The sequence below is a fragment of the Pithys albifrons genome, chromosome 8 (genome assembly GCF_047495875.1).
Source record: "Pithys albifrons albifrons isolate INPA30051 chromosome 8, PitAlb_v1, whole genome shotgun sequence".
Taxonomy (NCBI): domain Eukaryota; kingdom Metazoa; phylum Chordata; class Aves; order Passeriformes; family Thamnophilidae; genus Pithys; species Pithys albifrons.
In genome coordinates, this window is record NC_092465.1 from 18,006,787 (window position 1) to 18,027,998 (window position 21,212).

The 21,212-nt window shown below is 36.0% G+C and overlaps 1 protein-coding gene across 1 annotated transcript in view; it reads right to left on the bottom strand.

Moving 5' to 3' along the window:
• LOC139674905 (prolyl endopeptidase FAP-like) overlaps nucleotides 1-16,901 on the bottom strand; it is a 40,829-nt gene extending 23,928 nt beyond the window's left edge. The window contains exons 1-11 of the mRNA XM_071561874.1: nucleotides 16,699-16,901; nucleotides 16,340-16,424; nucleotides 9,045-9,140; nucleotides 7,073-7,167; nucleotides 6,895-6,969; nucleotides 6,652-6,704; nucleotides 5,473-5,545; nucleotides 3,718-3,838; nucleotides 3,017-3,171; nucleotides 1,875-1,978; nucleotides 1,416-1,551 (exon numbers count right to left, since the gene is read on the bottom strand). Coding sequence (XP_071417975.1) covers nucleotides 1,416-1,551; nucleotides 1,875-1,978; nucleotides 3,017-3,171; nucleotides 3,718-3,838; nucleotides 5,473-5,545; nucleotides 6,652-6,704; nucleotides 6,895-6,969; nucleotides 7,073-7,167; nucleotides 9,045-9,140; nucleotides 16,340-16,424; nucleotides 16,699-16,704 — 999 coding nt within the window. The 5' untranslated portion in view covers nucleotides 16,705-16,901. The remainder of the gene's footprint in view (nucleotides 1-1,415; nucleotides 1,552-1,874; nucleotides 1,979-3,016; nucleotides 3,172-3,717; nucleotides 3,839-5,472; nucleotides 5,546-6,651; nucleotides 6,705-6,894; nucleotides 6,970-7,072; nucleotides 7,168-9,044; nucleotides 9,141-16,339; nucleotides 16,425-16,698) is intronic.
• Between the last annotated feature and the right edge of the window lie 4,311 nt (nucleotides 16,902-21,212).

Sequence of the window (21,212 nt, forward strand, 5' to 3'; positions counted from 1 at the left end):
AATTATAGAAACGTCAGGAGTGACTCCATAAATAAGGCTTCATGGAGAAATGCAATTAAACAAGGATCATGAACACAGTCCTGCAAGATGTTAATTGGTCTGGTCTGGTTCCAGAAAAGCAATTAAGCACATGCTTAATTTTAAACACATAAACAGACCTACTGAAATAAATAAAACCGGTTATGTGCTAAAAGTTAAGCTTGTGTTAAAGGACTTTGGTGGACTGGAGTAGAATCATAGAAGGCTTAAATCTTTTCTGTATGTTAAAATATATAGTTATTAAAATATAGGTTACTTCTTGGTAAGATAGATATTCAATGTTAATGTACATATAAAGTGGAACAATTACTTAGGAAATACTTAATATGTTGCATTAAATGCCTATTTTTCCTAATATATTATGATTTTCTTTGGGGAAAATTATTTAAATGACTATGTTTTTGAAATAACAGAACCCTAATTTCTCTTTAAGTTTGCAACAATTACTGTACCACACAGAAATAAACATTATTTTCATCTTGAAAAGGCTGTGCCAATAAATGCTGAATTTACAATTTATCAGTTATGTAGAACACTTTTACAGATATTCTTGCCTTTTATTTCCCCTTAGTTCAAGGTTTCATCCTAATTCTGGTTTTTATAGGTGTTCTGTACCATCAGCCCTAAGAACAAGACAAGCAAACATCATTAATACTAAAAGACAATAAATGAGATTTCTATACTAGATTTACTGAAATTCAAGTCTCTTTTTCCTTCAGGATCTATATGAATTTATTAGTGTCTACAGTCTTCAGGCTTTACAGAGCTCTGTTCTGCTCAGCAGAGCACAATTGTCCCTCCAAAATGTCTAAATCATAGAGGATATATTTGAACAAAATGTAGAGGTATTGTTGCAATTAATTTGAACTTTTCTTTTCAGATCAGATTGTGTTTCTGAAAACCTGTCTGCTCTCTTCAACTGTAGACTTGATAAGTCAGAATAATTTCTTCCTCTGAAAACCTGCCTTCTTTTAATCTGTATGTTCTTTAAACTAATTTAACATTAATCACAAAAGACATGATTTAGTCAGTATCAAATTTCAATATGGTATAATAGTAAGATCTTCTTTTCAAAAATTATAGATTCCACCTTTGGATGTGATGAAGCATGAAGGAATAAACAACAGTACTAAAAGATTTTCAATAGCATTTTTCTGGGTTTTGTTGCTTTGGTTATTATTTAAGACTCTCACAAAAAAATATTTTGGCGATTCAATTTCTTGTTGGAGTAAATAATACTTTTTCATCCCTTCTCCAGTCATTAAAATATTGAATAAGGTATCTCTACTAGTAAAAGATGAATATGATCAAACACTGTAAAATGCAATTATGGCAGGGGTTAGAAAATGATAAATTTACATTTCCAACATAATTACCTCTGGACAGTCCCAAGTATTTGAATGTTCTCTGAAGTCACAAATAGCTAAGACTGAAAAGTTCTGGATTCTCTTTAGCCATTGCACACAAATTCGAGTATCTGTTACCCAAGTAAGCCAAGTAAAGTAGTAATCACTGAAAAATAAAAGGAAAAAAGAAAGAAATGGTCGTTATTAGACAACACGAACATAGGAGCATTGCTACAGATTGTATCTCCCATATTGCTCTGTAGAAGAAGCAAACCTTCATTGTTTTAGAATTTTTTTGTCCTTTATAACAATGTATCACACGGACAGGTTAAATCAAAATACAACGTTTCTAGTTAGCTTCTGATCCTTCTAGGAGATTAATAGGACAGTCTCCTGTTGGAAACAGGACAAGTCAGAGGTTCAAGCATTAAAAACACATAGGGAAAAACTTTTTTAAAACAAGAAAAGACATATTTAAGGGCACGCTACCTGGATGTTATGATTGCAGGAACTGGCACCTCCTTAGGATGAAACACTTCAGGGTAAGTAGTGTCTACAATAAACACTTTAACAGTAGGATTTTTAGCTCCAGCCTTCAAAGAAAATGTATCAGGTTATTCAAACCAGGCTCTGAACAATTCAGATCAAGGAATATTACAACATGTTTTGCAAGAAAGAAGATGGGTTACAAAATATGTATTCAGTTGAGTATAACAGGGCAAATGTGGTCCTGTAAGATCTCAGACTGACACTACAACAGTAGTAGACTGCATAATTTATATAATTTAATATATAAAGAACAAAACCTTTTAATCAGTCAAATTAGTGCTTTTTTATACAGGAAATATGCTTGATGGGAACCAGTGTCCTGTTTGCAGTGTGGATCTTTGCAACACACACTATACTTCAGCACGAAAACTTCAGGAGTATATTCACAGGATTACAAGTGCTGTTTGACATCCCAGCTGTTAAATGGTTGCTTAAACTGATTTCATGGTTGGTTATTCATTGCATACATTATTAGTGTTTTAACTCTCCTCCATGTTTTAATTCAGAGCTGCAACCCACCCAGCTGACAGGTGAATAACTTCTTAAGATACATTAAGTGATCTCTTGCACTCCTATGAATATGATAAGAGCCAGTAGAGCTCTCTAATGCATCCTGAAGAAATGCCAACCCCAAACCATCTTGCCTTAGATCTGGCACTTGAAAGCAATTAAAATCCAAAGCCCCTTGAGATCAAAAGCCCTACGAAGTGTGCAAATAAACTGAAGCTTTATTTTTAAAAATAAAGAATGTCTTATACTTTATTTACTGTAATGAAAAATAACAACTGCACACTTAACACATCACAATAAGTAAACTGAATTGAAAAAAGCAAGGCTTGACCACACAAGCATGCTCTTTTGCACATGCTTTTTGCTTACATGAGTAAGTCCATTTATTTCATTGATACTATATTTATGGTTTATATTTATATGTATCTACAGCTTTTCTGAACTTGGCCTAAGTTTGTTTTCTTTCATTTAAGCCATAATCAATTTAAACACTGTAATATGACCATTTCTTTTTATAATTTTCATAATTCATTTCTCAACAGAAAGGAAGGCAAAATAATGATAAAACATACCTTTGGGTATGGGATAATTATTTTTCTAGGATACTGGTCCTCACCAAAATATGAATATTCAATAACTGGTATGTCAGAATCATTAAATTGTACATATGCTAAATATTTTCCACTTGGAGACCACCACAGTGCATATTTTGTTGCTAGCATTTCCTCTGAGGAAAAACAAAAAAAATATTAGTTTATCATTGTAATCTATCTTCTAATCTATTTAGCATTCTACTCAGCGACCTAGACATGTAAAGACAGTTAAAATACATGTAAATAACATCAAACATCCTGCAATACATCTCAATTCTGAAACGCCTTAAGAACTCTCAAAAGAGGCACACAGATCCCATTTAACCCACTTGGGTGCATTTGTTTCCTTTATAATTTTCTGGATGCACTGAAGTGCCAAATTTCCAATTTCTAAAATTAAAACTCCCATTAAAGCTTAATTCCCAGCCACTCCCTGTGCATAAGCAGGAAGCCAAGTATGTGCAGTTCTGATATAGTTTCAGTAACAAAGACTCAGGCTTTTGGTTAGACACTATGAAAACAAAACTCAGTCACTGTACAGCAAATAAAATAAGGAAATTAAGTAATCTAGGGATCTAAAAAAAAGTATAATCACAGATATTTTAGAATGGATTGTGAGAACCAGGTAATCCAAACAAAGCATTCATCATGTTAGTTTTTGCCCTTCAAGATTTACTTACCTTCATAGACCCAATCAGGAATCCCATTAAAAATTTCATTTTGTTTTCCATCACTAGTTACTTTAATTGGTGCCTCTCTTGGACTTTGTTTCAAATAGATATCATTCTGATATACATATACCTAAAGATGAGAAAGTATTTCGTATGAGTGTACTCAATAACAGGACTTAGAGTAAGATCTGTAGTCAGTGCTCTTATATCACACCAAAAAGACCTAAAGAATACAGAAAGAGAAATAAATGCTACACTAATAGCCCTTGCAAATTCCTGAAAGGTAGGTACTTCAGCATATAAATTGTACATTGTGTATGTAAAATCATGAAAAAAAAATGGAAAATTTGAAACTCATTCAAATTGCTGAGTTTTTATAAGAGACCCTCAAAGTGTTTTGTGACTGTTCCATCAAAAGTAGAAGATAAACACAAATACAGAATGACTGAAAAGAAAGTAATGGGACTTTTCTAAATCTGTCAAAAAGCTTAGGTGATGTGAGAAGAGACAAAAAAAAAGCTTTACTCTCTCTGGGCTGGTTTATTCCTTTCCAGTAAATTAGTTGCCAAAAGAGAGTTCTTGTAAGGAATGCTTGCAGGTCTTGGATATCTCTAAATTTCAATCAAATGAATGGACATATGGTTAAGAAACCGACAGCAGGAACATCACTTAGAAAATCCTGCCCTTTGAAGCTGTAACCATTTGGCAGCAACATCATCATATCATTTGAACTGGTTTTTGCTCCAAACGAAACACAAAGCAACTCCTGAAACTCTTAGATACAATACAAGGACTACAGAATAATAAAATAGTTTGGGTTGAAAGGACCCTTAAAGAACATCTTGTCCCGCCCCCCATGACATGGGCAGGGATCCCTTCCCCTATGTCAGGTTGCTCAGAGCCCCATCCAGCCTGGCCTTGACCACTTCCAGACTATTATGTAAAAACATCACAGTCTATTAGTACTAAAAAGATAGGAAACTATCCTCATTGTGTTCCGTTTTCAGAATTCTTGATAAAGAAAATAATATATTTAAGTGAGAGAACTAATACTCTACTAGAGCATGGAAAAAAATCCTAATAAATCTTTCATTCATATTTAGCCCATTGGGTATTTTTTGAAATGAATTTGATGTTTGAAATTTTTTTCTTGCACAAATATTTTGTCAGTAACGGATAAGCAGCTTAAAAACCCACTGACTATTATTGGGCTGATGTTTTGGAAACAAAAGTAAAAAAAGTTTATAAAATTATTATGCTATGGAATAGTTCTATTACAGTTACTGAGAAATATACACTTGACTGTCAAGGAGCTATTAAAACCAAAGAAAGTAGCATTATTTGTAATGATAATCTGCCAGCCATTTCCTAGAGTAAAAATTTTAGAATAGATTTTAAATACTGCATCTTTAAATCTATGTAGTAAATTGATGTATTATACAGTGTCATAGGAAAACCCATTGACCTTCAGGCCTTGAAAATACCTTTAATTCTATATACAATTATTTTGGTCAATTTTTCATAAGAGACCAGTGAGTGAACTGAAACATAAAATAGCTGAGAACATGGATTATTTTTCTACTGAGACACAGACAAGTTAAATTTGAACAAGTTAAAACTGTTTTCTTCCTCATTCTTGTGCATAACCAAGATTAATACACACAGGCCTGTGAAAAATATGGTTTAACAGAATAAAAACTGAAGGCAGATAAATGTCTTCTAACCACACAAAGCAAATCAGTTCTAACAATTATCTTTACTAACCAATTTGTGTCCAACGGGTGACCAGGATATATACTGAACTTTATGTGGAAGCTGATTTTCTGTTACAAAACCACTAAAAAAGGAAAGAAGTTGAGATGGCTTTTTGTGCACAGTGCAAATGGATCTTTATACTGTACATTAATAAAAAATTCACAAAGGGCTGTATTTTCTAGCTGCTTACTGTTTCTTGAGCAATGCACGATTAAGGCAGGCAGAGACATGCAGTAACATGGTGGTGTGCACCAGCACTGGTAAAGGCTTAAACTTAACCCTTTGAAAACTTATTCAACAGCCTAAGAAGCCAGCCTTAGCTCTTTCAAGTGCTGCACAAGCATCTACTGTCATTTGCTCTACCTGCAGTCAGCATTACAGTCTCAGCAAGCCATTGGGAAATGTGAGCTCAGGACAGAGCATGCTGAGCCAGCGGAACAGCAGCACTTACAGCACCTGTTAAGGATCACGACCCACATGCGCTACCACTGCACTCACAATAGCCTGCAGCAACCTCTTCCTGTCACCCTGAGCCAACAGTTTCCCGAAAATGGCACAGCCCTGTGCAGCCCCTGTTGCTCAGAAGTAAGAAGCGCTTGATCACACTGCTACTTATGGCATAAAAAGGTGACTGGGAAGCAGATGAGCAGATGAACTCCATTGGATTTGGGTGGAAGGAGGAGTAGTTTGGGAAAGGTCTTAGGAAAGAGAACAAATGCCATAGGAGAAGCTGTAAACTTTTGAGGAATGAAGGATAGGGACTGTTACAAGATCACCGGAGCCCTAAAGGACATGTGAGAGTTTTAGGAAAGCTAAAGATTGGATAAACAATAAAAAGAATGAATTAGTAGAAGGGCATGGAGATGTCAGGTGTGAGCCTGAGGTGGACTCAAGCAGTCAAGATGGGGTGGGAGAAAATTATGCAAAGAAGAAAAAAGAGAATCCTGAGCAGTGAAAGTTTTAGGGCATGGACTATATCTCAATCCAGATACCAGGATGAGTAAATGAAAAAAATGTATGATTTTCTTAGGGAACATTTTTTTGGTAAGCTAACAAGTAACTTGATAGATTCAGGCAAAAGCAAAGCAGGATGGTGGTCACGTTAATACAGTTTTTCGGTGAATGCTTGGAAGCACATCCACTACAATGTATTCACCACAGCTCTCCGTAAGAAATATCAGGCCTTACCCATATATGAGATCATAAATGTGGTATGACGCTGTATAAGAGTATCTCCACAGCTGCATAAATTAAGCAAGAAAATATTATTAGCTTGGAAAAAGATAATCTAAATACAAATAATCAACTGCCTTCTCACAGCCTGTCCCTATCTCAAGAAAGTACTAAAAAGTATTTATCTATGGTAATCACAATCAAAAAAATACTACATGAAATGAAGCATTTCATTAAGAGATCTATTAAAATTATTACCTTTGAATAATTGCTTTCCAGAGCTATGAAACGCTGGTCGGATGACAACACATAATTTGAAGCATTAACCTGTTTCTGTAAGATTAAGATGTAGATTAGGTTCAAGTCTCACTTTTAAACTGGGACTCGAAATGCAACTGCACTTTTCTGCCTTTTTATCAATTAAAAAGGTACATACCATTGTTCTGTTAGTCATGATGGTAGTTGCGTAATTCCTTTCAACATTGTAAAGAATAATATTATCTTCTGCAGACTGATGTAGATACTCATTATCTTTAGAAACAAGATAAAATGTTTGTTACCTTCACAGAAGATACTACAGAACAAAGCTGTTTATCAGCATATTCACACTCCTTTCAATGCGTAGATTTTGAGCAAATATCTTTTGGCGTCTACATAAAAAGTGTTTTTCTTCTAATAATGCCAAGGACAGAGTTATCAAGAAACTGTCTTCAGGATTCTTGAGTACATTCTCCAGATTATACTCTGTACGCAGGATTAGCTAGTTAACTTTTTAAGTAAATGCCAGATTTTATTCTCAGCAATATCTGATCAAAAATTCCCATTAGAAGGTCAGGGTCAAAATGCAAATGTGTTAAAGAAAAAGTTCAATATCTTTGCTTGTCATTTTACCAGAACATCTTCATTTGTATATTCCACAGATAACATCAGTACCATGTAAATGACATTGCATAAACGACACTGCCCTTACTCACATACCTTCTACAAAGTGAGGGTGAGTGGCCGTGACTGAGAATGGAATTTAACTCTACTTGTGCTCAAGACCTATGCCATAGGTTCGTAGAGAATAAAGATCAGAATTTTAGTTTCAGATCATTATTTTCACTTCTATAAACAGAGTAAAGGAATTACATACTTGGTATAGCTAAAGAGTGAGACTAAATGTTTAAAAGCGGCCTGAAACCTTGTGTAAGGTGTTCAATTTTTGGAAATTAGATCACCCTTGGATCTTTTGAGCACACTTCTGTGATTGGTGGAACAGCATTTGTGCTGATTTCAGACACCCTTAGGATAAGCTATTCAATTTTAACTCCTTGTTTCAGCAGAGAAGTAGACATATGGAATGCTGAATGCATGACTATCTATGGAATCTATGGCATGACTTTTGTGTGAGCTTTGTGACTGTTAAAAGGAAAGATAAGTTTAAGTGAGAAAGCTATAAAGAGGGAAGAAGAGTATTAGGTTTAGGTGATTTGCTGCCTACATCCTTCAGACATTCAGACAGAATTCTAACAAAATGGTGGCCTAATTTTTACATCATAAAAGTGGTATCAACATACTTCAAATTGTTAATTGTAAAATTTGCATTGCTGCTAGCAATGCCCTATAAGGCTTCACTTCAGTTCCCAAAATTTTTGGGATAAAACTAGTTTGATAAGAATCTATGTGAACAGGCACTCGATTTCTTGCTCTAGGCAGAGAACAGTAACTGCTTGAGGCAGCTCATCAGCAGGTGCTCGAACACAATCCAGGCTGGCTCCAGCCTTTCCGTGCCACTGCAATTCAACCGTAACAAAGCCAGTATTTCAGCCACACAGAAACAGATTTATCAGCAAGCAATTAACTTTGTATCTTTACCGTCTACCTTAAGGAACTTAGAAACACAGCTTTGTTTTCTATGCAATGCCTCGGAACTCGGGAATTTCAGCAGTGTCAGCATTTCCTTAAAGATAAGAACAGCTGGGCTCATTGCAGAGCCAGGTACTACTGAAAACAAAGAACAGGGCCTGTAAGACAGAATACCTCAATAGTTAAAAGCGGTAAGTGAAAAAGTGCTGTGAAAAAGCATGGAAAGTAGATTGCTTAAGGAATGACTGACACATTGACATATTTCTTTCACTTGCTGCAATGAACATGACAGTAAAAGAAATAAAACACTGAAAGCCTCTGTAAAATTATAGTTTATACTTGACTCAAACATGTCTGTTGAAACATTGAATACCTGGATTTTCTAGAATGACTGACAGAATAGTAAATTTCAACCATAAGTTTTGACTAGCACATTGTTTAATTTCATAGTTAGCATTCATTCACAAGTAAAGCTGGAAGGAAAATACAGTCTGCGTAAACCAGTCTGGAAATACATATTAAAAAAAACTTATCCATGTTCGAGAAAAGGTTTTGCTTACCTGACACCCAATATGGAAAAAATGTTTTATATTGGAATTTTCCACTCAAATAATCCTCCAATGTAAGAGCTCTGGGACTATCATCTTTGTTGACAACTAAGAGTAAGACAGAAAGTTTCTGTTAATGGAAAACGGGGGGAAAAAAAAGAAAGAAAAGAAAAAGAAATAATTACTAGTCCAGTATTTCCTCTTTTCTATATTTAGTATCATGGAACAGTGAGGATATTGTAATCCTGGAGACATGCAAAGAGTAGGCACAGCGGAAAGGAAAGTTCTCTGTTACTGTTCTGATAAGGTCCTTTAGCCTCTGAAGGACTCAATTTTGGGAATACGAAATTAAAAACTAGACCAACGCATTTATTTCACCCAGTCATATATTTCTTCAGACCATTTCTTTGTAGACCCCGTGAGTTCAAGAAAAAAAGCCTTTTTCACACAAATGAAAAAGTTCTGTTTTTTTTTTCCTTAAAGCATGAGTTTCATGAACTTGTAGAGACAATTGTTTTAATCAGAACCTGTACATGTTCAGCAGATGGTCAAGAAACAGGATGTGCCTACAAACCTTTACTGCCAAATTTCATAAATGCCTCATCACCCATTGTTAGAAGACAGAGATAAGGCTTGCAAAATAATCGCCATCCATATGTAGGTATGCAGGTAAGAATAATGTGGACAAACTAATGAATGAGCGAACTCAAATTTGACCTTTATATTTAATTCTGCAAAACAAAATGGACAATTATTCTGGAGAGAAGCAAGGTACTCAGATCTTTGATTTATAAGCAGGTCATGTTAAAATAATGCACAAAATTGTGACTGCTTTTGTGGCTCTTGTCTGACTATGTTTCTTCCCAAAGCTAAAAACCTTAAGACAAGGCAGATTTTAAAACAAAATTCAAAGACAATCAACTGGATGAGGATTATCCTGTGCAGTTGCTGTGCAGAACCTATGCAGTTCACAAGAGTGAGAGTAGTCAAAATATTTAATCCTCAAATGACACAGGAACTTTTCCGATAAAGACCAGTTTTTAAAGTTCAGCAGCACATTAATGGCAGCTTTCAAGTCTAGGCATTCTGGATATGCTTTTTTCCTTTAAAATCAAGGGCACTTTTGCCATGGTCTTCAGAGGTAGCAGGGATGTCATGCTGCAGCTTAGCAGATCTCTGCCACTTCACTTGTTTGTTCCATCAGAGCTCTCAGATGACAGTCAGATAATCAAGACTTTGATTCTTATCAGGTTTCATGCTCCATCACTTGCTCATTACAGCTGCCCTCTCTGTTAAGATCACGCCGACTTCCTGGGAAGTGTTTCTTCGTATTATCTTCTATGGTACTTTGTAATGATAATACATATTTTCTTCTCCTAAGTGACTATTACTTACTGTAGAATACACATGTCAGGTTGACTGTTGACACAAGCCTTGTGTGCACTAATGAAGAAGAAAGCTGTCACAAGAAATAAAACTGAATGCCAATCCATAGGAAAAAACCTATCCATATAAACTCTGAGCTGGCAATATGTCCAGAAAATACACCAAGACGTTCAATATGAAGTTAATTCCTCTTCCTAATATCATGATTGTATATTAGAGATCTTTGATACACTAATGATAAACATAGAAGAAGGCAGACTCTTAAAAAATGCACAGAAAATAATTCCAAAGACGAATCTAATTCTATCTATATTGAGTGATGATTAATTATCACTATCTTTCAGTTTAAATTCTCTAAGTGAATTAGCTTATTAGCAAAAGAAATCTTGTGTTAAGATGTATTTTCAAGTCTATGTGTAGAGGAGGCTTAAATTTGCAGTCCTTTTTGATACTTTAGTCTGGTAAAATTTCCTGGTTCCTTCTCTGAGTTTAAGAGGATTTTTTACTAAAAAGACAAGCAATAACACAAATTTCTCAACACTGGTCTAATTTTCACAGTTCTAATTTAAACCTCCACTCTGTTAGCTATCTCACCCTTACATACTTAATATTCTGTGATGATTTATTATGACTACTAATGATTTTCAAAATGTGTCCACTAAAAGCTGAAATTGTACCACCAGGCTGCAAAAAAATCCAAACACAACTATTTCTCACTTGAGCACCTATAATTTTGAAAGCTTGTTTCTAGGCAACAGAAGGTATCAGCAGCATCTTTAACAGTTTCTTACAATTGTTGCTGACTCTTTCATCTGTAACTGAGGATTTGTTCAATAACAGTATCCAAAATCTCTGCTCACTAAACAGATGCTAACATGAAAAGTACTTTACATGTCTTCAGCATTCTATAGACATTAATTTGGATAGCTGTTGGTAGGCTTGGTAAATTCTTTCATTGTGGTTTGTTTCTCTATGAAATAATAAAGATGAAAAAAGATGCCTGGGAACAGAAAGGAAGCAAATAGCAGAGCCAACCACAGAAATGAAAGCTTACCCAATTTCAGCTTTGCTCACTTCCCTTCACCACCACACTGTCTGAGTTTTAATCCTTTGTCGACCGTTTGCACTCATTTATAGGGTTCAGTTCTCTATTTCTCTGTGCACTGAATTGCTCATTTTGCTTCACAGTGTAACTTGCTTTATATATTCAATGATCATAATCACTCACTCATCCATTTGAGTGTATTCAACTTATATGTATAATTGGGGTGATAAAAGTCTGCAAACGTCTAATAATTGTCACTGGCTCTATGCAGATACCTTCTTTACTTTTCAGTTCACTGTCACGAGAAAGCTTAATAAAAACCAGAAAGCAAAACTTTCAGTTATATTAACAGATTAACTTTACGCACACCAATCCATCACTGCGAAATTCTGTTTGTATTATCAGGATTATTCCATTTCAAAGACTGAATGTGGGTAAACCAACACAACCCTTGCTTTAAATTTCAAAACACTGCTGGCTTATTCCAAAACATGTCCTAATGTGAATCCATACAAATTATGTCTATTCCTGCCAAATTAAAGCAAACGTATAACATGAAAGTATTTTGGTTTCTGTATATGTTATTTTAAAATATGCAGTTACATACATGTACTTTAAGTGTATTTAACATAAATGTATTTTTATATGTATTTTATTTAGCATCACCGCTAAACATCAAATAGAGGACATGCCAAAAGAAAACTAGTCAGCATGCTATTCTAATCTGCCTCTGGACTAAAATGTCCATTCTCATCTCTGTGGGCTGATGCTGAATAGCTGAAGCCCGAGCTCCTTCAACATGAGGAAACCACTGTTCAGTTCAGCATTAGAAATTAATTCCAGCACTCCTGACCCTCCTCCACAACTTCAGTCATACTCAGCTCCATATCAACTGAATGTGTTTTTCCACACCTGTGTTACACTCACTCTTTTTTTTTTTTTTGTGAAATGTATCACTGTTTTCTCAACAAAGGTTACTTAAAAATACCCTCCAGAATGAGAAGAAAAGGTGAAGTCTAAACAAGTCATGTTCCGCAGTATGATCTAGCTCTTGTTATCGGAAGAAACAGAAACCACGTCTAGAAAACTACTGCATGCTAGAATGAGAATGGTTCTGTTTACGAGCGACTCTCATGTCTACTGCAGAAGGTGCCAAAAAGGAAAAAGGTCACTCTCTAAATAATGGGAAAACCATTATAATCCCTTTCAGTTATTGAAAATCAAGTTTTCAGAAAATAAATTTATAAATAAAAGCTACAATAAAAATTTACCTTAGATCTTAGTTGCCATACTTTATTTCTAAGCATAGATGTGAAGGGGTGAGATTGCTGTGGTAACCTCTTTTAAATTAGTCCTAAACCAGAGATTTTACTCTACCACCAGCATTTGAATAACCATAGAAAATTAACAGAGCCTATTTTGGGTAAGCAGCTCATTTTAATTTGAGAATCTAAGTGATTAAGAGTTTCTTCAAAGCACCACTCAGATTTGGAGAGAAAAGGCCCACCCAGTGTCTCCTAGGAGTACTGTCAGACTACAGTGTGCACAAAAGATATATCAGACTGAACTCTGTAAAGTGCTATAATCTAATGGAGCATATTGAATTTTGAAAACTTATCTAGATAAGATTTCAGTATGAATTCCTATCAATTTTTATTCAGGTTAAAGTAACAATCAGAAGCTGTGGGAATCAGCCTAATCCACTTTAATACTGGTTTTTATAACTCTGTTCTAGTAACCTTATGAATGCTCTCTGCTGGCAGTGTGCAGATCACTGTAGCTAAGTTTACACTGTTATCTGAGCCTGAACTGGTAGCTAAGACCGAATCACCAGTTTGGTGGAAGAACACTGTTATGGTAATCTATTGATCTTTGACCACAAGAAACTTCAGCAACAGCAGAGAGTTTATGAACTCTAATTTTAACTTGTCAATTTTGATAGACAGACAAGAAGACAGTTTCACTTTATTTCTATTTAAAGTCATCGAGGCATTTTCAATTAGAAAGCAGTAACTTTCTAACACCATCTCCAACTGGTGCCAGGAACTGAAATCCTGACTGGAAGTCTTTTCTTCTCTTCCACAATGGTGGACACCACTCTGTTTTACTTTGAACCAGAACATAGAGAGGCATTGACTGAATCATGAAATGGATTTGGCTGAGGTGTAGCAAAGAACCCCATCTCTGCCTAGTAGCTGGCTGCTCCCCACTTCCTGGCTGAGAAGAATGCCCTATTCACCTCATCTTGAGACATTGGAGAAGGAGGGGCTTGGCTTCAGGCCTAGGTCCAGCATACACTGGTAACAGAAACAGTGGCAGACATGATTCTGGATATTCATTACAAATAGCAGAAAAGAAATTTAATTTGGAGCCTAAAATCCACATATGGTTAATTGTAACTCTGCCTGTGGTTCTGTTATTGCTTTTTGACTGCAGACAGGTATTTTCTGTCTTGTTTGTGCTGCAGAAGAACAGGACTAGATACACCAGTGTACAAGTGAAAAGAACCTTTCTGAACACTGGAGCTGGGTTATCATAGCTAGGTTATCACAGTCAGGTAAATCACACTGCATGTTCCCAACTCAAAGACATGTCAAAATACAGTCAGTAATTTCTAAGGCATAGAGGCCATTTGCTATACTGAGATTGCCCACCTTGCTCTTCTGAGAATTGTGAAATAACTGCAAGTATTTCCCCCTTAATACTCTCTCCAAACAGTTATTTTCCAGTATAACTTTTGAGAATTTTTGACATTTTTATACTCTTGCACATGTAAACCAAAACCAGCTATCACATTTTGAGAAGTCTGATGAACATGAACTGACTAGAAACTTAGCAGACAAACCCATAACTAAATATTTCTTCCAGGTCTTTTAGAATTCCAAATGACATTTTTCTTTGCTGACTTCTTAAGAAGAAATTTATTTGTTCTGTGTCTGTACACTTCTCATATGAAATTGATTGTATTTCTAGATTGTCAAATTCTTTCAGTGAAGCAGTGGTAAAGGTGGAATGTAAAAACAACATTCAATCTATGTAGCCATTTCCTGTCTGTCTTCAACTTACAAAATTTTTATTTACAAAATTAATTTATATTTCTTCTATTTACAACTGATCAGTAGACTACAAAAAATTCAGGCATTCAAACAGATAATTGCAGCACTTGCAGTTCTACCTGAGAATACGAAGCCATAATCTGACATGCCAAACATAATTGTGTGTTCAATTGCCTAAAATGTGTCAACAATTGCCTAAAATGCTCCTTCAAAAGCATTCTGTGAAGTATGATATTTTCTTTGCCATCCTGTGTGATGTAAGATAATTTCTTTATTGTCTTACTGGAGCCAAATGTGGTTTTTAATATGACTGGTTACTAAGTCACTATTCCAAGAAATTATAGAGATGACAAGAGTTCTTCATAATTCTCAGGTACTAAAGAGGTCAGTGAGCTGTATGTGATAACTTCAGAAGGGAAAAATACATTCACTTCCTCCTGCAGTACCATCCATCATCTTCAGCCACTTCTTCAGGCTGTCAAACTGATCCTTGGTCCCAAGGCTCTTTGTTTCCTCACTACTCTTTTTTATTTAAATCTCATGCAAATATTCTTCTCTCTCTGTCTTAACATGTAGACTTGGTGTTAAGTCTGACTCCATACCACGTATCTAATAGTGAAAACTCAGATTTGACCATGTTTAAGGTAGCCAAAAATTATCTGGAAGCCCACCACTGACAGTAAAAGTCAAATCTATCACTGTGAGGTGCTATTTGTTCCAGAACTGCATACCACCTTGATACAATCCATCCTCACATTCACATGCTGCACAGCAGAATCATCCCTAACTGCTTCAGAAACCTCCAACCCTTCTCTCAACAAAACAATCCATGATAACTATATTTCACAGAAATATCAGGTAGGAAAGAGATTTCACCTTTGACAAAACCTGTGTATTAACTACAGGACTTAACTTTCACAGGACTTAAGCAGATGGTTGATTTTACAACATTTAGCTGTAAATACAAAAACAATTTCTTTATCTCTGTCACCCTGCCCACACATGAACAAACAATAATATTAGAAAAAAATCTCTTAAATAGATACCCTTACTTGAATACAACTTTTTTAATTACTACATTAATTATTTCAGAGGCATTCAAAAAATCTGCTATAATGAAAGGGCCATGTAAATACTTGTATTGACCCTAAGCCACAGTAAAAAATTACCATTAGGTTAGTGCCACTCACGCTCAAAATTGCAAACCTTACTTAATTCAAACTTTACCAAAGTACTCAGCAGACCGCGGATTGATTTAGATACAGCTAGTATAATAATACTAAAGCAAACTATCCATCCATGTTTTATATAATGTTGACTTCAATTTTCAAATGCAATCCTGAATATAGTCACAAATATTTTATCACACCCCACCTACAGCAAAATGTTTAGCTGTAATTGTATACAGAACTTCTGTAATTATTACACAACCATTTGAAACCAAATACAAGTCCACCAAGCTAAAGAAAATTACTAACAGTCTGTGAGAATCATCTAATGCCTAACACAGAAAAATAACATAATATGAGGAGATCTGAGAGTTATTTTTGCAGTCCTGACTAAGAACACTATATACCATGCACAATAAAGTTAATTTAGGTGCTTTTCACTCCAAGGAGTTCTTTGTTTCAACATCTGCTGGCATTTCAATTCTACCTTCAGGATATTTCAGCTGTCACTATATTTCTGTAAAGTGATAAAGCCATAACAATTCTGACAGGACAATACTAAAGATGATTTGATGAACTTTTGTGAACTTTAGAAGTCATAGTAGCTAAACATACCGTGTTTTACACTACATTGGACTAGAAATGCCTTACCTCTTGATGGAAGCAGTATAATACACAAAAGTAATAAGGAAAGCAAAAGGCATATAACCACACCAAATATGATTTTTAGCCGGGTCTGCAGAACAGAAACAAAAATTAATTACATTTCCAATATTGCTCAAAGCACAGTTCTGTGGCTGGTAAATAATGAAATCGTCCCACTCTCTAACTGCTGTAATCCATCCCAGAGAAAAACAAAAATGTCCCTGCAGTACATATGAAAAAACTTCCCTTTCCGTTTTCTTTTAAAACAAACATTTTTACATCAGAGCCTAGCCTTGTGCAACAGCTGACAGTTTAAAACAAAAGATGTAAATGTTATGAAAACTTGAATTCAGGAGCATACAGACCTTCATTTTCCTGCTGTATTCTAAAAGAATGTAAACTCTCTTCTGGGTGTTGGTCAGTAGATCTAGGAGAGAAGTTTGAAAAGGCAGTGTCTGTTTTCACAGTTGGAGGCCAAAGCTCTGGCAGACTTTTTTTTTTTCCTACATACTTTTGAAAACTGTGCCAAATTTCAAAGGGTTTCCATAAAATTAAAACCACACTTTTGGAGAAGTTCTTGGACCAGGAATGGACAGTGGGTGGCTATAGGGGTGGTGATTATGTACTTCCCATCAGTATGAGCTGTAATCAACATCTGCTTACATTAACTTGAGGTTTTGTGACTCATCAGATACTTGACATGCACTGTTTTTCTCTGAAAAGTATCCACTGTGTTTTTTGGCAACCCTCATATTCTCAGGACATAGTCATGACCTTATTTCTGCTTTCTACAGAGAAATTAAAATAGAATCCTATATCTTGATGATTATGTATAATTCATGTTTACTTTCTGAAACAATAAATGATGGTGCAAGAATGCAAAACAAGCAGCAGAAACGAATACTGTTTAATGTCTTCCACATGTAGGAGAACTATTGTTTTTCCCTGAAAACTATGCCTTCCTATAGGTTACGTAGGAGAACTTAGAGAAGTAAATATATACAAGCGCAGTGGAAATCCTGAAATAGTTCTTAAACCACCAATTGCACCTATTTTATTTAGCCCACTCCAATGAGGTCAGCTGAAAACTGGGAAAACTCCGGAGACCGCAGTGTCAAGTTACATAAGCCATCCCTTACCAGCGGGGGAAACACTCGAAAGGGGAAGTGGAGCCGTGCTCTGCTCTTTACTTTGACTTCACCCAAACATTAACTCGTGCTGTGCCTCGGAGCCGGCCCGGGGGCGCCGTGAGGAGTGAGGCAAAGCCCAACCCCGCAAAGCTAGTGCCCGAGCCCCGCAAACCCTCAGTCCCAGCCCGAAATGCCCCGGCTCGAGCCCCGCAAAGCCCCAGCCCGAGCCCCGAAATGCCGCAGCCCGAGCGCCGCAACCCCCCAGTCCGCACCCGGCGCTCCCCTCGGGCCGGGCCCCAACCCGGGGCGGGCTGGGGAGGACGGGGTGAGGGGAATAGGAACGGGCCCCCCCTGGCGGCCACACAAACACAGACACATGATAGACACATAAAGACACCGGCACACATAAACACACACAGACACACAGATACACAGACACATAGATACAGACACACACACACACAGAGACACAGAGACACAGACAGACACAGGCACACATTAACACACACAGACAGATACAGACACACAGAGACACAGAGACACAGAACCACAGACACCTAAACACACACAGACACACACAAACAGACACAAAAGCACAGATAGAGACACACACATAAACACAGACAAATAAACACAGACACACAAATACACACAGAGACACACACATAAACACACACAGAGACATACAGACACACACACATAAACACACAGGCAAATAAACACACATGCATATGCACACATGTACATACAGACACACGTAAACAGACACATATGCAAACAGACACACATACACTCTCCTACACACATGCGCACATACATGCACACACGTGCACGTACACACACACTCATATACACACACACTCAGTTCCCCTCTCTCCCCAGTTGTCACAACAGTAAAGTACAAGTTAGGTAAGATAAACTTTCTGATTAAGATCCATCTTGTTGATATAAGCTACACAGGACAAAAAGACTGAGAAGGATAAAATACATTATTCCTTATACAGCTTACTTTAAGGGCAAAACTGAGCTCAAACCCAGTGGCTTTCCTAACAAGATAATACTGCAGCTACTCAAAATTTCCATAACAGAAAAGAATTGTGACAAAACTATTTTTCCCCAATGTAACTCATGCTTCACATTCATATTTCCAAACTGATACTTATTTCCTAGCATACTGTGGTTACTGCCATTTGTATTTGCAGTAACATTGTTCAGAGAACTCCATTTTTTTCCTACTAACACTGGTTATTTCTGACAACCAGAGTATCACCAAATTGCAAATGTAGGTTTTGATCAGGCTAGTTTTCCTTTCCAAATATGCAGCTTCTCTTAATGAAGGCATACTTAGAGAACACTTCAAAGGAAATGATTCAAACTCACATGATCAAAAAGGCTTTGCAAAATGACTATATGCTGCTGCATAATATGCATTTGTCTGCTCTGGAAGTCTAATTATTTAGGCATGTGCTTTAGTAAGATTCACAATAGTTGCAGCATTAGATGCAAAACAAAATTTACCTGTCAGAGGCTGACATTTACAAGCTTTGTAGATCTACTGCTCCTAACACGAGAACTCCGAACTCCGTTCTCTGGACTGTTTATACTGTAACAGTGAAGAAGCAAATAGCAATTCTTTCAACAGCCAAACTCTTCCTAACTTCTGCAACATCAGAACCTCATAATGGAAGAGAAATAGAAGTGTTAGGAAGCTAGAAAGCGGGTAAGTCACTTGTAGAAATGGACAAATTATGGAACAGAAAACATACTCAGTTTGGTCAGCAACTAACCAACCAGTTATGCAACTACTCTAAGGTTACTAGAAAATTTACATTTCACAGATGCGGAAATTATATTTACAGATGTAGGTTGTGCATGAGATCAGACTAAAAGTAGGCAGAATAATGAAAATACAACTGAAGCAGAACCAGTTCTTAAGTAGTCACGCACACAGCCAGACAAACTCCCAGTGACTATATTTCTCTTCTTTCCACATTTGCGAACAAATAAAAGCTATAAGTAAAAAACACAATCAGGATTTGTCAGACTCACTAGAGGACTTTATTACCTCTGCAATAAATGCAGAGATAACCAGAAGATAAAATATAGCAATTTAGCCTGTTTTTTACAACTTCACACTTCCTGGATGTGTGTTTTACAAGCCCATTCAGAGACAGTAACTTGACTGGAGTGTCCTCATCCTACACACCAGTGGGATTCATTTGAGGTTCATTACCCATTAAGCTGAAGTGAGATTGTGTAAACACATTTTGAGCTTTGGTGACAATGTGGCCAAGTCACGCTAGGAACTGGAAGTGTAACAGCAACACACAGGTGAAGAAGAAGCCCAGGCATGTGTGTCATACAGGTCTGTAGTACATAAGCAGAAATTTATCTGCATATGCTTTTGTTGCTTCAGTAAAGGGAAGTATCAAAAACTCAGATTTCAGAAAATCTACTCAACATGGAAATTTATTTGATTGAATACCCTGCAGCAATCTATGTAATTATATAATCTTTTCACACTTCCTCAAAAGTACTGAATAAATTAATTCAGACACTGGAAAATGCTATGTACAGTGTATTAGGTTACATTTATGTAATTGTAACATCTTGTTAATACAGAAATCCAGAGATGATCTGGATGATGAGTATTTCCCAAGAGAGGGTATTCTAATAATTATTTTAGTGTAGTTTCCTAGCATCTCATCAGATATTGAGCACATGAAAAAATACCTCTTAAATTACAATCACTTGTGATCTATCAATTTCCAACATTTTAAAATAGTCACATTCTCAGATCAACATGTAAAAAGTGTAAAATTTGTCCTTCACTTAATGATAAATTCTAGAAGTAGCCAAAACTTTGGTATTAAGCAAGATGCTACAATACAAGAAAGAATAATTTAAGAGTTTCTAGGAATAATAATTATATGGGGAGAATGATTTGGAGGGTTTTTTTAAAAAATGTTATCAGTTAAAATGTTGGTAAAGCTTGGTAAAGATTTTGTAATTATTCTACCCCACATGATACAGAAAGGAAGAATAGAATTATATGACTCAATACCCAAACAAAATATATACACTACAAACTATTTACACTCCCCATCTCTCAATGTTATTTGCTGGTTTAGTTGCATCATTGAAAAATACCTGTGGAATTGCTGTGTCTTGAAACATCTTTGCATGTGTAATCTCAACTCTCAGGATCTCCTAGGATTTTTTTATAGCTGTAAGGTTGTAATTCATGGGTATAAATCAATGTTATGGAATAATTTCAACTTATACATAGACCACAATTTTTATAGTTTAAGCACATTCTAATCTACAAAACTACTACAGTGAAAGCTCATCAGCTGTGTATTTATTTCATAATGCTATAATTTGTTTATAAGTAAGTAGCTAATCCCAAAATGGCCTGAAGTAGCTTGGTGATATCTGAAATGCACAGCTTTTCATAGTCAGAAATTAGACTTTCTCCTCCCCCTGAAACAAGGCCAGAAATAGGAAAAAACCCACAAACCCACCCCAAATCTGGTTCTAATGCAAACCTAAAATCAGATCTGATTTAAAAAACGGTATGGTATTTATATCACTTTTAAAAATGCAGAGTATTTACAGATCTAGCCATAATAAGACACTTTTTTTTGTTGGGATATACTTTTCAACTATATTCTAACTTAGAAATATTACCCAGGGCTCCTGAAGAGTTTACATGTCCTTGCCAGTAAACATGCCACTTTATCCTAAAT